Here is a 16,231-nt window from a genome sequence, read left to right as displayed (position 1 = left end):
TCTTTGAATTCAGCCCTGTGTAGGTTGATAATTTCCATTTCTATCAAACCATTTGGCATCCTTTCATTCCTAACACATTACCCAGTCTATATCAGTATAGATATCCAGCATGATATTTTTGCCCATTGAGATCTGATGTATTTTCAAAGAGTTCCTTTCATTTTTGTTTTAGCAGTATATATATATAAAATAATGTTTACATTCACTGCATAACCACTGTACATTCATTCATTCACTGCATAACCTTTACACATATTACGATAACTTAAATTTAAAACTTTATACGATACTTATATTTTAAAAATAATGTTTTACCTGAATTTATAAAACTTTGGATATGTTCCACCACTAGTTCACAAGACAAGCCAATAGCATGTTTAAAGTTGGCAGATGCTGCATCCCAGTATGAATGGTCACCCTGGCTGCGGCTCAGCCACATGGACATCACAGGCAGTAAAAGATGTACCACTGCATAAATTGCAAAGCCTGGACCTACAAGAGAAGAAAATTAGCAGAAAGCACAAAGTTTAAAGCTGAACTTATGGAATAGCACATTTTAAAAATTAACATTTAGCCAGCTTGGTTACCTGTAATTATCGATTTGTTTGATCTGGAGGGCAGCAAAATCCCCATAATAGTCTTTGCTACATGCAAGAAGTGCTCTCCTGTTACAGGGGTGCTGGAGAGACTTCCCCTCTGGTACACTGAACACAAAAGGGTTGTATTCCTTCCAATGAATACAAGGAGTTCCCTGACTGGACAAGGAAGGACTAAAGATGTCATGGGTAACCAAGCTGTTGCAATGTAAATTTTAAAAACAGATAATTTCTGGAGTTCTTCTTTAAGCTTTAAACTTTTAAACTTGTGATAAATATGACCTAAACTTTGTATTTTATTTATTTAATTTCTTTTTTCTATTAAATATTTTCTAACTCCTAAGGCACATCAAATGCCAGAAGACAGATAGACTGTGCATGCACTGGGTAGATGTTATACCAAACATTCAATTACCTGGAACTTTAGCAACTTCCCTCAAAAGCTCAAAGAGCAAATCCAGAGTGGGCGGTTGATGTTGGCGTGGACAGTTGGATACAGCAGCAGTCAGCTGCTCCAGAAGATTAATCCATACATCAATAAGACCTAATAGAGAAAAAAGCAAAGGACTATAGTAAACACAAAAAAGGAAGTATTCAACAATAGATCTAGGGTACCTATCAAGAAATTACTATGTAGACCAGGTATTTAAATCTAAAGTTTTGTAGATACATACATTTAATATGTTAGATTGATGTGTATAGTACAGGTATAGCACAAACATGATTCAATAAAAAATAAAATTGAGTGATAAAGATACACCCCCCAACCCAGCACAATACTGGCATACTGTCAAGGTATGCACAGTAAAAGCAAGCGTTTGAAACACAATAGCTATATTGGGGTTGATTTACTAAGAGCAAATAGGCTATTTAATTTGCAAAGGAAGTTGTGCTTTGCAAGGAAATTTGCCCCAGAGCTTAATGAATATGCGGTTGTTTCACTTTACAAAGAATATCAAATCATGTTCGTGAAAAAATAAAAAACACAGCATTTTTACTTGCACATGATTGAATTATGTAAGTGTCAGATAGCAGTGAATTACATTTTCTGATTTTCCAATAACTTTTCTCTGATGCAGTGGCGGAACTACTAGGGGTGCAGCAGTCGCACTTGCGACTGGGCCCTGGAGTTCCGCCACTGTGGGGGGGGGGGGCCCGCTGACCTCCCTAGTTACACTTTGGTCGGAACAGGGAAACTTACTGCACAGCACAGAGGACCTCCTACACAGTCTCCGCCGGGTCGGGGCAGCTGCAGGCTGATGAAGGGGCATGCTGTCTGAGAGCCGAATCTAAAAGAGTCAGCTGACCCAGTACAGTGATGGGGGAGGAGCTGTAGGAGGTTGGATGTCAGTGGAGACACGTGGAGCCGAGAGACAGCAATGCAGGGGGAACCAGGTGCACAGTGACAGCAAGTAAGTGTCACTGAATCCAGTCCCCACCACCACTGTTGATTTAATCCCTCCCTAGCACTGCCACTCATCCAATCCCTCCCTCCCCCCAACACTGCCACTCATCCTACCCCCCCCCCCCACTGACACTCATCCTATTACCCCTCTCCCAGCACTGCCACTCACCCCCCCCCCCAGCACTGCCACTCATTCCACTCCCCCCCCCCAGCACTGCCACTCATTCCACCCCCCCTTCCCCCAAGCACTGCCACTCATTCCACCCCCCCCTTCCCCAGCACTGCCACTCATTCCACCACCCCCCCTCCCCCAGCACTGCCACTCATTCCACCCCTCCTCCCCCAGCACTGCCACTCATTCCACACACCCCCTTCCCCAGCACTGCCACTCATTCCACCCCCCCCCCAAGCACTGCCACTCATTCCACCCCCCTTCCCCCAGCACTGCCATTCATTCCACCCCCCTCCCCCAGCACTGCCATTCATCCCCTTCTCCTCTCCAGCACTGCCACTCATCCCCTCCCGCTCCCCAGCACTGCCACTCATCCCCCCCCTCTCCCCCTCCCCAGCACTGCCACTCAATCCCACCCCCATTGCACTGCCACTCAATCCCACCCCCCATTACTGCCACTCAATCCCATCTCATCCCCCTCCCCCACCAGCACTGCCACTCATCCCATCCCCCTCCCCCACCAGCAGTGCCACTCATCTCATCCCCCTCCCCCACCAGCACTGCCACTCATCCCATCCCACTCACCCACCCCAGCACTGTCACTCATCCCATCCCCGCAGCAGGGGCGTATGTACAGGATTCCTAGGGGTCGCAATTGCATGCTCCAGGGTTCCCAAGCAGCCATTGTACACCTGAATAGGAGGGGCGGCATATAGAGGATCCATTCCCCTTCATTTTCCTCCTGCAGCCTTTCAGCTGCTGCAGGAGGAAAATAAAGGGGGTCTATTCCTCTATATGCCACCCCTCCTATTCACTGCCTGCTGCCCCAACCTGTTGTGTGCTCCTTGGCCCCCCATTCTCCACAATGCTGCCGGGTTCCCCCCTCCTTCCGGCTGCTGCGGGGGATGCTTTGTGGATGGAGAGCAGGGAAGGGGGCCAGTGAATGTGTAATTTACCGGCCCCTCTCTTGTCTTAATAAATAGAGTCAGTGATCCGTAGTGATCACTGACCCAGTTCATTTATAACTGAGGCATAGTAAACTTTGTTTACTATGCTTCAATTTGTGAATGAACAGGAAGCCTCTGTACAGAGCTATTCCTTTCCAATAATTCTGTGCAGCTGAGGCTGCGGAGATGGAGATGGAAGGCTGTGTCCTCAAACTCCTTTCCCAGTTTCAAAGATGAAACATGAGAGGTCTGTTTAGACCCCTGATATCTCTCCCACAGTCCATATTCCCATCACACATGTTTATGGAATGAGCTCCTAAGGTACTGGGTGCAGTAGCGACCACCAGCTGGATACTGAAACTTGCACGATATGTAGCTATTTGCCAGCACACCAAGGATCATCAATTTCGTTTTTTTATTTAAGAAAGATCAAATCACAAAACGGTGTAGTGCAAAGTTTTGGAGCCACGCACGACCCCTTCGTCAGGCCTTTATTTGGACGAAACTGATGATTCTTGGTGTGCTGGTGAATATCTACATATGATAGCTCACCCAAGCCCCCCCAAGGGGCTCCTAAAAAAATGTAAAAAATAATAATAAAAAAAAATTGTGGAAAATAAAATAAAATAAACTGGTAAAGAATAAAATGACTAAAATAAAAAAATATTTACACCAGTGGCGGAACTACCAGGGTCCCAAAAGTTGCACTTGTGACCAGGCCCTAGCGTTTCGCCACCGGCTGGGGGTCCCTTTATGGTTTCTTGTACCCGGGCCCTGAAGGTTCTAGTTACGCCTCTGCTATGATGCCTTCTAATTTGCAATAGAAACAGACAATTATAATCTGATCTAATCTGTTTGACACTCTTCTGCTCCATTTTCAAAAGTTTCTGATGTTTTTACATGTTTACTTAACCGGTTGCCAACTGCTCACAGTATATTTACTGCGGCAGTCAGCCCCGGCCAGGCAGAGTGACGTAGGTCTACGTCGCTCGCCTGTCACTCCTTTTAGAGCCAATAGCGGGCGAGCGCCTCGGCTCGTTCACAAAGGAGTGCAGGCGTGTAACCGGCGGACCCGATGTCCGCCGGTCACACTACGATCGCCGGTACAGCGGGAGAAAGACAGAGCGGCTTATGTAAACAAGCCGCCTGTCATTCTCCCCTGTGTAAAAATGAAGATCAGACGGTTCTACTATGTAGAACCGTTGATCTTTGTTTTTACACTAGGAGACCTGTCCCCCTACAGTTAGAATCACGCCCCTAGGACACACTTAACCCCTCCCTGTCCAATACAGTTAACCCCTTCCCTGCCAGTGTCATTTTTGCAGTAACAGTGCATATATATAGCACTGATTACTGCAGTAATGTCACTGGTACCCCCAAAAGTGTCAAAAATGTCAGTCAAGGGTCCGATCTGTCCGCCGCAATGTCGCAGTACCGCAAAAAAAAAAAAAAAAAAAAAAAAAATCGCAGATCGCCGCCATTACTCGTTAAAAAAAAAAAACACCAAAAATGACAAAAATCTTTCCCTTTGTTAGTAAACGCGATAACTTTTGCGCAAACCAATCAAAATACGCTTTTTGCGATTTTTTTTACCAAACATATGTAGCGTAAAACAATTTGGCCGAAAATGTTAAAAAATTTTGATTTTTACATTTTTTTGGGGGGGGGAATTTCATATAAAAAAAAAGTGAAAAATATTGTTATTTTTGCAAAAATTACGCTCTTTTTTTGTTTATAGCGCATGATCAAAAAATCGCACAGGTGATCAAATACCACCAAAAGAAAGCTCTGTTTGTGGGAAAAAAAGGACGTGAAATTCATTTAGGTACAGCGTCGCACGACCGCGCAATTGTCCGTCAAAGTCACGCAGTAAAAAAATCGCAAAAAACCCCCTGGTCAGGAAGGGGGTAAAATCTTCCGGGGCTTACGTGGATAAAATATTACTTATTCACTCACCAGTGTCATCATCAAACTCGGATAACACTGCATCAATGCCATCTTCACTACTTGCTGATCTTTCCTGGACACGTCGTGGCAAACTGTTCAGACGTCCACATAGAAAAATCGGCTTCATTGGCATCTTATATATTTTTGCCAGTAACTGCAGAAAGCAAGTATAATTTACATATAATAAACACTATATATATATATATATACACACACACACACACACACTATATTATATATATATATATATATATACACACATACACACACACAAAAATGTCCAAAATGTTTTGGTATGCTGATGCCGTAAGAGACCCCTTCACTGAAACTAAGGGGCCAAGCCAAGCCTATTGCTACAAACTTTCAGTCATTGCTCCTGCTGTGTTTGAATCTGGCTGATTGTTAGAGACCTGTTTGGCCTTGTTCTTCAATGTGTCCCAATCATGTAAAAAGAAATTAGTGAATTAACAAAAAGTCCATTTGGCGACTAAGTGTGACTCTAGAAGGATAACAACAACGTTGGGATCTACTCAAAAGCCTGACCGGCAGCTGGCTCAGCCTCTCAGCATTCTGCTGAGAGCCTGAGACAGCCGCTCACGCTCCCTCTCCTGTCTGAAACTAGAGTAAGCACTGGAGGGGCAGGGCAGAGAGTGGCGACCGAATCCAGTCCCCACCACCACTGTTAATTTAATCCCTCCCTAGCACTGCCACTCATCCAATCCCTTCCTCCCCCAGCACTGCCACTCATCCTACCCCCCCCCCTTTCTCAGAGCAGATTGAGAACTGAGAGTTCATCGGTCATGTGATAGCCCAGATCTCTTAGAGCTGGTGAGGGACAGGAAGGTAAGTGTGTATATTTGTTTATTTTTTCGTATTCCCACACCTGCCCCTAATTTGTTCTTCGTGTAATAGAGAGAGAGTGACCTGTTTTAAGAACTAAAGTCAGGTAATGCATAGTATTATCTAGTGATGACTATTAGAACGAGAAAATAAAACACTTAGTCGCCAAATGGACTTTGTTAATTCACTAATTTCTTTTGACATGATTGGCCTTGCTCCCAAACAGGTCTCTTACAATCAACCAGATTCAAACACAGCAGGAGCAATGACTGAAAGTTTGTAACAATAGGACAATACATCCCATTCCTTTTTGAAAAAGAACAATTAGAATATTCTCTTAAACACATAGGGGGGAATATTTCAAAACTGCAGCAGACAGAATTGCATAGCAACCCATCAGCTTCTAGCTTCATAGATTATTGCTGGAAAACTCCCATCAGTGTGTATACTGTGACCAGAGGAACCAGGTACCATTTTATTATTGTAATTTGTATACTTACAATTTGGATTTTTGACTTACCATAAAATCCATTTCTCTGATGTTCATTGATGGACACAGCTCCTGATCTTCATAACCATTGGGTTATACTGTCCTCTACAGGAGTAGGACACTAGGCAGAAAAATAAATAATCTGGCTACGCCTTTGGGCAGTCCCAGGGGTATACTCCCCTCTCCCTGCTATAGGGACTCAGTTTTGTTACAAACAGTGTCAGAAGAATTACAACAGAGGGGTGGGTGCTGTGTCCATCAATGAACATCAGATAAATAGATTTTACGGTCAAAAATCCCATTTTCTCTTTTGTTCATTGACACAGCTCCTGATCTTCATAACCATTGGGATGTCCCAAAGCAGTGTTAAACATGAGGGGTGGGAACAGCAAAAAAATTCCCCAGGCTAAACAGTAGCCAACCAGGTAACATGAGCTTAACCAAAACAACTGGAGCCTACCTGAAAAAAACAAAACAAACAATACACCCTCAAAGAAGATTAAGTCCTCTAAAACAGCAGCCTGTAAAACCTTGCAGCTAAAAGAAGCATCCGCAGGTACCAACACATCCACTTTATAGAACTTTGTGAAAGTGTGCACCGATGACCAGGTGGCCGCCTTGCAAACCTGCTTTACTGACGCCTGATGACAGAAGGCCCAGGAGGCACTGAGCGGCCGAGTAGAGTGCGCCTTGACAGGGAAAGGAGGAACCTGACCCTTGATGGAATAGACCTGAATCACCGCCTGTCTGATCCATCTGGAAATGGTCGCAGAGGAAGCAGGCAACCCTTTCCGAGGCCCATCTGTGAGCGCAAATAGTGAGTCTGACTTCCTAAAAGACTCCGTAGCTGCCAGTTACACCCTAATTGCCTGGACCACATCCAAGGCATGCAAGGCAATTTCCTTCGGATGTTTCAGCCTGGGACACAGGGAAGGCAACACAATGTCTTCATTCAAATGAAAATCAGAGACAACCTTTGGGAGGAACAACGGAGATGGGCGAAGAAAAATGTTATCTCTGAATCACAGAGTAAGGTGAATGACAGGATAACGCCACCAGTTCTGACACCCTGCACGCAGAGGTGATAGCCATCAAAAAGGCCACCTTCTGAGACTGCATAAGCAAGGGAATCTCCTAAAGATTCTCAAAGGGAGGCTGCTGGAGGACCGAAAGCACCATATTGAGGTCCCAAGGCGGCAACAGAGACCGCACTGGATGACCCAATCGTTGGAACGCCCTGAAGAAAGGTACGCACAAGGGAGTGTGTGCCCAAGGGTCATTAGAAGAAGACAGCTAAAGCTGACACCTGGCCTTTGATGCCAACAGATCCACTTCGGGGATGCGCCACCGGAGACACAACTGATGAAACACGTCCGGATGAAGGGACCACTTCCTTTGGTCCAACACACTTTTTGTGCCCCCTTGATGACTGACATAAGCCACGGCCATGACATTGTCTGATTGAATGCGCACTGGATATCCCTGAAGACGATTAGTCCAATGGTCAGGCACAGTCTGATCGCTCAGAGTTCCAAGACATTGATCGGTAGTCTGGACTCTTCCAGTGTCCAGATCCCCAGAGCAGAATTTGTGCAGAGAACGCCTCCCCAGCCAGACAGGCTGGCATCCGTGGTAACCACTGTCCAAAACAAGGGGAGGAAGGATTTGCCCAGCCAAAGCACCAGAGAATGAAGCCACCATATCAGGGACTCCTTCGTTCCCCCGGCTCAGATGGATCTGATTGTCCAGAGATTGTGCAATCTTGTCCCATTTAGCCAGAATCTCCCTTTGCAGGGACCTCGTATGTAACTGTGCAAACAGAACCGCCTTGAAGGTAGACATCAGTCCCAGCAACCGCATGCAAGTCCGGAGGGATGACCATCTGCTGGAAAAGCAGAAGACAAATTGCAGCCTGCAGTTTCTGGAGTTTGTCCAGAGGAAGGAGCACTCTGGCTAAGGCCGAGTCCAGAGTCAGAACCAGAGCAGACTTCTGAAAATTCAGAATCCAGCCGAACTCCCTCAGAGTTCGCATGGTGATTTCCAGGTTTTCCACCAGAACAGTGGGGACTCTGCTCGCAGGAGGAGGTCGTCCAAGTAGCTCAGTACTGTGATCACCCATTGGCGTAACAATGCTAGCACCGGGGCTAATATTTTTGTGAAGACCCGAGGAGCAGAGGCGAGACCAAAGGCGAGGTAACGCCACAAACTGATAATGCTCCTCTCCCAAGGCAAAGCGGAGGAAGCGCTGGGGATGGCACATATTAGAATGTGAATAGAGGCAAGAAAATCTCCCTGATGCAGGGATGCCACCACTGTGCGAATGGACTCCATCCTGAACTTTTGCACCCACACAAAGCAGTTCAGTGTAATGTTCCGGTACTTTTGGTACCCTAAATTACACTTTCCACAAGTGTATGCGCCCCACCATTTACTTTTGGAAAGGTGCGCATACACCTTTAAGACTGGAGCTGTCATCACCCAGCGCCGGACTAGATGGCTATTTAAAGCGCCGGTTCTCACTCACATGTGTTCGTTCAAACACCCTTACCTGGATGCTAACCTTGCTTGAAGCTTCCATGCTTGCAAGCTTACCTCGCTGACGGAACCTCGCCGCGCTGATCCCTGTATCCCGCTACTGGATCATCCGCCTCTCCTGAACCACCCTTCGGCTGTATCGCTAATAGTGCTAAGTACCCCACAGGGGAATTCTCTATAAACTTATACTAAGCTTACACTATCTAGCTCTGCATAGTAAAGACTGTTTATCACATCTGCATAACTAGATTGCTAGCTCTTGAGACTACTGCTACTTTTCTGCACTGGGTTGATCTCTTTTGTATGTCCACCTGCTATTCTATCATCTGCTATCATACAACATTGCTAAACCTTCCTGCATCCATCTGCTACTGTCTCACCTTCAAGTGTCTATCACCTACCACCTCCACTCAACCTATCCCTCAACCTTCATCATTGTGTTACCACATACATAAAGTCACTCTAGGAACCAGCTTGCTAATTGTGTGTATTTACTGGCTGAAATAAGACCTTCCACACATGATGAGTCATTGAGGTTGGGAATGGTATCTCAGCATATCTCTTACATGACTACTGACGTGGAACTATTTCTGCAGCTGAAAATCCACACCATATAAGAACGCAGGAGCGTTACAGATTGAACGAACCAAAAAATGGATTCAGCAGAAATAACCACTCAGGTGACACAATTAAAACAGCAAGTATCTGCGTTAATACACGCACTTGCTGAATTAAAAGAAGACAATCAGGCTCTGTCGCAGCAGGTAATTAGACTGACACAACTTACCTCTGCTCAGTCCCCTGAACCCAAGATAAATCCCCCTTTGGTATTTACAGGCGATCGCAAACAATTTCACGAATTTAAAAACGCATGTGAGTTACTTTTTTTGCTAAAACCTCGTACCTACCTTACTGATCACATTAAGGTTTGTACTATTATTTCTTACCTATCAAGCGATCCTCGAGCCTGGGCAGATTCTCTTTTTGAGAAAAACGACCAGCTTCTCAACTCCTATGCCTTTTTCCTGGCAGAGCTCACTAGCCTATATGATGACCCCAATAGGCAGAGTACTGCTGATCTTCAGTTAAGATCTTTGAAACAAGGAAGGAGGCCTGTAGAAGACTTTGTCACAGAGTTCAAGAGATGGACCCTTGATTCAGAATGGAATGATGCATCTCTGAAAACCCAATTTAGGCTTTGCCTATCAGAAGCCGTTAAGGACGAGCTCGCCCGAGCGGATCTGCCAAACACCCTGGATGCATTAATACAACTCAGTATTACCATAGATAGAAGACTACGAGAAAGAAAGGCTGAAAAGATGGGAATGCCATTATCCGTTTCCTCTCAGAGTCTGGCCGTTCCTATGGAGGTAGGAACCATACGCCCACCGCTATCAACTATGGAAAAAGCCAAAAGACGAAATGAAAATCTCTGCTTGTACTGTGCATCCCCGGATCACAAGATAAACGTCTGTCCCCTAGTCAACAAAAAGAAGGGTGAGTGTTCACATGTCTCCCTAGGAGGATTGACAACTTCATTCACTAACCCCTACATTTCTGTTTTTTTGACATTACAGTGGGACCAGAACAGGATTACTACTAAGGCCATGATTGACACAGGATCTTGTGGAAATTATATGGATATATGTTTTGTTGCTTTAAATAAAATTCCTATTATTTCTAAACTCAAACCTGTCTCAGTAAGTCTTATTACCGGTGTTCCGTTATCCTCTGGTCCGATCACCGATCAGACACAAGCACTTCTAGTCACTATTAATGAGTCTCATAGGGAGACTTCTACCTTCGATTTAATACCATCACCCCACTTTCCCATTGTGTTGGGACTTCCCTGGTTGCACACACACCAACCAACCATAGATTGGAAGAAACGGTCCTTGACCTTCCCTTCTTGTTATTGCGAGGAGACGTGTAACCTCCCGTTTTCCGGGAAGATTCTGTCTGTGGTGACAGATGAGATTGCACCACTATGTTATCAGGATCTTTCTGAGGTTTTTGTTGAGAAAAATGCTCAAGCATTACCTCCTCATCGAGACTATGATTGTAGCATTGATCTACTCCCAAATAGCAAATTGCCGTTCGGTCATGTTTATCCTCTTTCACAGGATGAACTTGCCCATCTCAAAACCTATTTGGATGAGAACTTGGAAAAAGGTTTTATTAGACCTTCCACTTCTTCCACAGCAGCAGGACTCTTTTTTGTTCGCAATAAAGATTCAAGTCTCAGACCTATCATCGACTACAGGAAATTGAATGCTATCACAATAAAAGATCGCTATCCTCTACCGCTTATCCCTGAGCTCATTGAGCAGGTGCATGGAGCTACCTATTTTTCAAAATTAGACCTGAAAGGAGCATACAATCTCATTCGAATCCGTGATGGACACGAGTGGAAGACTGCATTCAGAACTAGATACGGATTGTTCGAATATCTTGTGATGCCATTCGGCCTATGCAATGCCCCTGCAGTTTTCCAACGATTTATAAACGATATTTTTAAAGACTTACTAGATGTCTGTGTTGTGGTATATCTGGACGATATACTTATATATTCACGGACCCTGTCTGAACACATAAGACATGTAAGACTTGTATTATCGAGATTGCTTGCACATAATCTTTATGTGAAGCTGAAGAAATGCTTGTTCCATAAAGATGAGGTACTCTTTCTAGGCTACATCATATCCAAAACAGGAATCGAGATGGACATGAGTAAAATATCCTGCATTCAGGATTGGCCTACACCAACTACACGCAAGGCGCTACAGCGATTCCTGGGATTTTCAAATTTCTACAGGAAGTTCATAAAAAACTTTTCTGCTATTGTGAGACCCCTCACACAGCTTACTAGCATAAAAATACCATTTAAATGGTCAGAAGAAGCAAATAAGGTTTTCCACTTGTTAAAGACAAGGTTTACTTCCGCTCCCATATTACGCCATCCAGACCCATCCCTCCAATACATTCTGGAGGTAGATGCGTCAAACATGGCAGTAGGAGCAATACTCTCCCAACGACCTACCCACACTTCACCACTTCATCCAGTCGCCTTTTTTTCTAAATCCCTGAGCAGTCCCGAGATAAATTACCCCGTGGGTGAAAAGGAACTGCTTGCTATAAAATTGGCTCTGGAGAATTGGCGACATTTACTCGAAGGCACCCAACTACCAATAATTATATACACGGACAATAAAAACCTCCAATATCTTCAGACTAGCAAAACTCTCTCGCATCGACAGGTACGATGGTCACTATTCTTTCTAAGGTTTAACTTCCTAGTGACCTACACACCTGCAGATAAGAACAAAAAGGCGGATGCACTATCACGACTAACTGAAGAAAACTACTTTGAAATCCCTTCCGTTCCTATAATACCTCACAAACGCATTATTGGAGTTGTCCGTTCCTTAAAGGAAGAGGTTCTGCATGGTATAAGTTTGGATTCACCCCCACCACAACTAAATACTGATGCAGAAGGCTTCCTCTACTACAACGACAAACTTTACATACCACCTACCCTACGCACCAAGATCTTGGAATTATCGCATGATGTGCCTATGGCAGGACATATGGGTATGACAAAGACTTTCAATTTGATTTCTCGACAATTCTGGTGGCCTGACATGAAAACATCTATACAAAAATTCGTCTCTTCATGCAATGTCTGTGCCAGGTCCAAAATTGACACTACGAGACCATCCGGTCTACTATGCAGTCTACCAATACCCCAAACTCCATGGGAGGTTTTGTCATTGGACTTCATCGTAGAATTGCCTCCTTCCAAAGGATTTAATACCATCTTGGTGTCAGTGGACCATCTGACAAAGATGGCACATTTCATTGCTATTCGCAGACTACCTTCGTCCAAACAAACGGCAGAACTCCTGATGAAACATGTCTTCAGATTACATGGTATCCCAAAAACTCTTCTGTCTGACCGTGGATCCCAATTTATTTCTAAATTCTGGCAAGAACTATGTCACATACTACGGATTGAGCGGAAGCTCACTTCTCCTTACCATCCGCAGACCAACGGACAGACTGAAAGAGTCAACCAATGCATCGAGCAGTATTTACGTTGTTACACTTCTTACCAACAGGATGATTGGTTGGATCTTCTCCCCCTGGCAGAATTTGCCTACAACAACGCAACTCACAGTACAACCAAGCAGAGTCCGTTCTACTTGAACTATGGGTTCCATCCCTCTATTCTCCCTCCACGCATCCTTCCTTCAAATAACCCAGTAGCCTCAGACTATCTTACCCAAATAAAGGATTCTCTGGGTTTACTAAATACTACCATTGCACACGCTCACAGTCAACAAAAGAAGTACTATGATCTTCGTAGAAGACCTTCTCCACAGTATACTATCGGGGACCTCGTTTGGCTCTCAACAAAAAACTTGAGACTGAAGATCCCTAGCAAAAAGCTTGGACCTCTGTTCTTGGGACCTTTCCCAATCAAGAAACTTATTGGAAAAGCTGCAGTGCAGCTTACATTGCCAATGGACCTAAAAATCCATCCCATTTTCCATGTGTCGCTACTAAAACCCCATGTTCCGGACCAAGGAATAAGGCCTAATATTCCACCTCCCCCTCCTGTACAAGTTGAAGGTGGAGAAGAATACGAGATAAAAGAGATTCTGGATTCTCGTATCTACAGAAGAAGACTTCAGTACTTGGTTAGATGGAAGAACTATGGGCCCCAAGACGACACCTGGCTAAACACCTCTGACATACATGCCCCTAGATTAATCCGCAATTTTCATGCGAGATACCCAGACAAACCAGCTCCAGAGGCCTTCAGGAGCAGGCCTTAAGGGGGGGGTATTGTAATGTTCCGGTACCTTTGGTACCCTAAATTACACTTTCCACAAGTGTATGCGCCCCACCATTTACTTTTGGAAAGGTGCGCATACACCTTTAAGACTGGAGCTGTCATCACCCAGCGCCGGACTAGATGGCTATTTAAAGCGCCGGTTCTCACTCACATGTGTTCGTTCAAACACCCTTACCTGGATGCTAACCTTGCTTGAAGCTTCCATGCTTGCAAGCTTACCTCGCTGACGGAACCTCGCCGCGCTGATCCCTGTATCCCGCTACTGGATCATCCGCCTCTCCTGAACCACCCTTCGGCTGTATCGCTAATAGTGCTAAGTACCCCACAGGGGAATTCTCTATAAACTTATACTAAGCTTACACTATCTAGCTCTGCATAGTAAAGACTGTTTATCACATCTGCATAACTAGATTGCTAGCTCTTGAGACTACTGCTACTTTTCTGCACTGGGTTGATCTCTTTTGTATGTCCACCTGCTATTCTATCATCTGCTATCATACAACATTGCTAAACCTTCCTGCATCCATCTGCTACTGTCTCACCTTCAAGTGTCTATCACCTACCACCTCCACTCAACCTATCCCTCAACCTTCATCATTGTGTTACCACATACATAAAGTCACTCTAGGAACCAGCTTGCTAATTGTGTGTATTTACTGGCTGAAATAAGACCTTCCACACATGATGAGTCATTGAGGTTGGGAATGGTATCTCAGCATATCTCTTACATGACTACTGACGTGGAAATATTTCTGCAGCTGAAAATCCACACCATATAAGAACGCAGGAGCGTTACATTCAGCGCCTTGGGGTCCAGGATTGGACGCACCTTGTCTTTCTTGCTGGGAACTGTAAACATGTTTGCGTAAAAACCCTGAAAACGTTCCGAAGTTGGAACCCGGACAATCACCTCTTGAAGCAACTAGGTCTTGTACAGCCCCAAACAGAACCTGTAAATGATCCAGGGACAAGCGCAAGTTGGAAGGAAAGAACCTTTCCGGGGGACAAGAGTGAAACTCGATCTTATAGCCGCACTGAATGATTTTGTGGACCCACTTGTCTTGTACCAGGGAAGTCCATGGGTCCGGGAACCATCGCAGACTCCCCCCCCCCCCCCGATACAGGTGAGGACGCACCTTCATGCTGAAGGAGCTTTGTCCGCCGGTTTGAAGAAGCCCGCTCTCGGCTTGCCAGACCAGGTTGGTTTGGATCCTCCAGAAGAGGCCTTGAAAGCCTTCAAGCACTTGTCAGTCGGCCCTGACGAATGAAAAAACTTCTTAAGAGCCGAGAAGGAGGGCCCACATCTACAACAAGATTACTTGCCCTTCGTAGCCTGCAGAAGAAAAGTACTCTTTTCCCCTGTGAGACCTTTAATGATGTCATGCAGGGTATCCCCAAACAGGCAATCCCCTTGAAAGGAGAGATCAGTCAAGGCCTTTTTAGAAGTCTGGTCTGCAGACCAGCATTTAAGCCAAAAGACATGCTGAAAGACCACTGTGGAAACAGAGCCGAGCCACTAGGGGAGCCGCAACCAAAGAGGCATCACAGATAAACTACAGCCCCTGGACCAGCTGGTCTGCCAGCTCATTAAAAGGCAGGGGGGAGCTGTTCTCCCTCCAGGTCACGGTGTAAAAGCTTAGCCCACTCGGTCAGAGTTTGTGACACCAGGGCAATGGTGAATACCGGCCTCAGTTCCGAACCAGCCAGAGTGTACAAATTGTGGGCCACAGCCTCTGCCTTCCTGTCAGCCAAATCCTTAAAGGCCTGAGACTCTTCAACTGGAATCATTGTTGCCAATCTGGAAACCGGAGGGTGAAGCACCGGTGGAACAGTCAACTTCTTAATAAGGGACTCTTCATAGTCCCTCACAGTGTAACACCTAGTAAATTGCTTAGGGACCCCAAGGGGACCCTTTGGTCGTCCCCACTCTTTAGCAACAATTCTGTCAAAATAGGTGGGGAAAGGAAACACCTTTGCCACTTTGGATGGCTTGTGAGTGCCAAAGGGAACCTGCACATCCGTCGCAGCTGCATCCTCCATCATCATGGTCTCACACACAGATACAATCATCGCTTCAACCAGCGCCTTTTCGTGCACAGTTGCAGATGTGGAGAAATCATCCCCACTATCTGAGGATTCCTGGCGCGTGGTCGCAGACCCAGCAGGGTGACCCACGTCCACGGCGGCAGATTCAGATTCAGGCAGGACGGTGGGCTGCAAACCCCCCCCCCCCCCGTCGATCGTCCGGACGCTGGTGGCACACCACCCCAGCCCCCATCGCCAGCAAAGCGCCCTGCCCCCACCCCAGGAGGTAGACCAGACAACCCACACAGCCCCAGGGTAGGATGGGGTTTAGATGGACGGGGGGTTCCTGACAAGAACCTGGAGGTCTGACTGTCCCAAGGAGGGGCCCATGTCCACCCCAAAATCCTCCAGGGGAA

General features: G+C 45.7%; 1 protein-coding gene across 2 annotated transcripts in view; it reads right to left on the bottom strand.

Annotated features, from left to right (window-relative positions):
• Window positions 1-16,231, bottom strand: part of ARFGEF3 (ARFGEF family member 3) — a 173,568-nt gene that overhangs the window by 23,400 nt on the left and 133,937 nt on the right. For both annotated transcript variants that reach the window (XM_082249728.1, XM_082249729.1), the window contains 3 exons: window positions 5,077-5,221; window positions 1,012-1,140; window positions 316-492 (listed from right to left, as the gene is read on the bottom strand). In XM_082249728.1, the coding sequence (XP_082105854.1) occupies window positions 316-492; window positions 1,012-1,140; window positions 5,077-5,221 (451 nt within the window). The remainder of the gene's footprint in view (window positions 1-315; window positions 493-1,011; window positions 1,141-5,076; window positions 5,222-16,231) is intronic.

Source organism: Pelophylax lessonae (assembly GCF_965119305.1).
Source record: "Pelophylax lessonae genome assembly, chromosome: 3".
In the NCBI taxonomy this organism is placed as follows: domain Eukaryota; kingdom Metazoa; phylum Chordata; class Amphibia; order Anura; family Ranidae; genus Pelophylax; species Pelophylax lessonae.
This window is presented reverse-complemented; position numbering and strand designations above follow the sequence as displayed.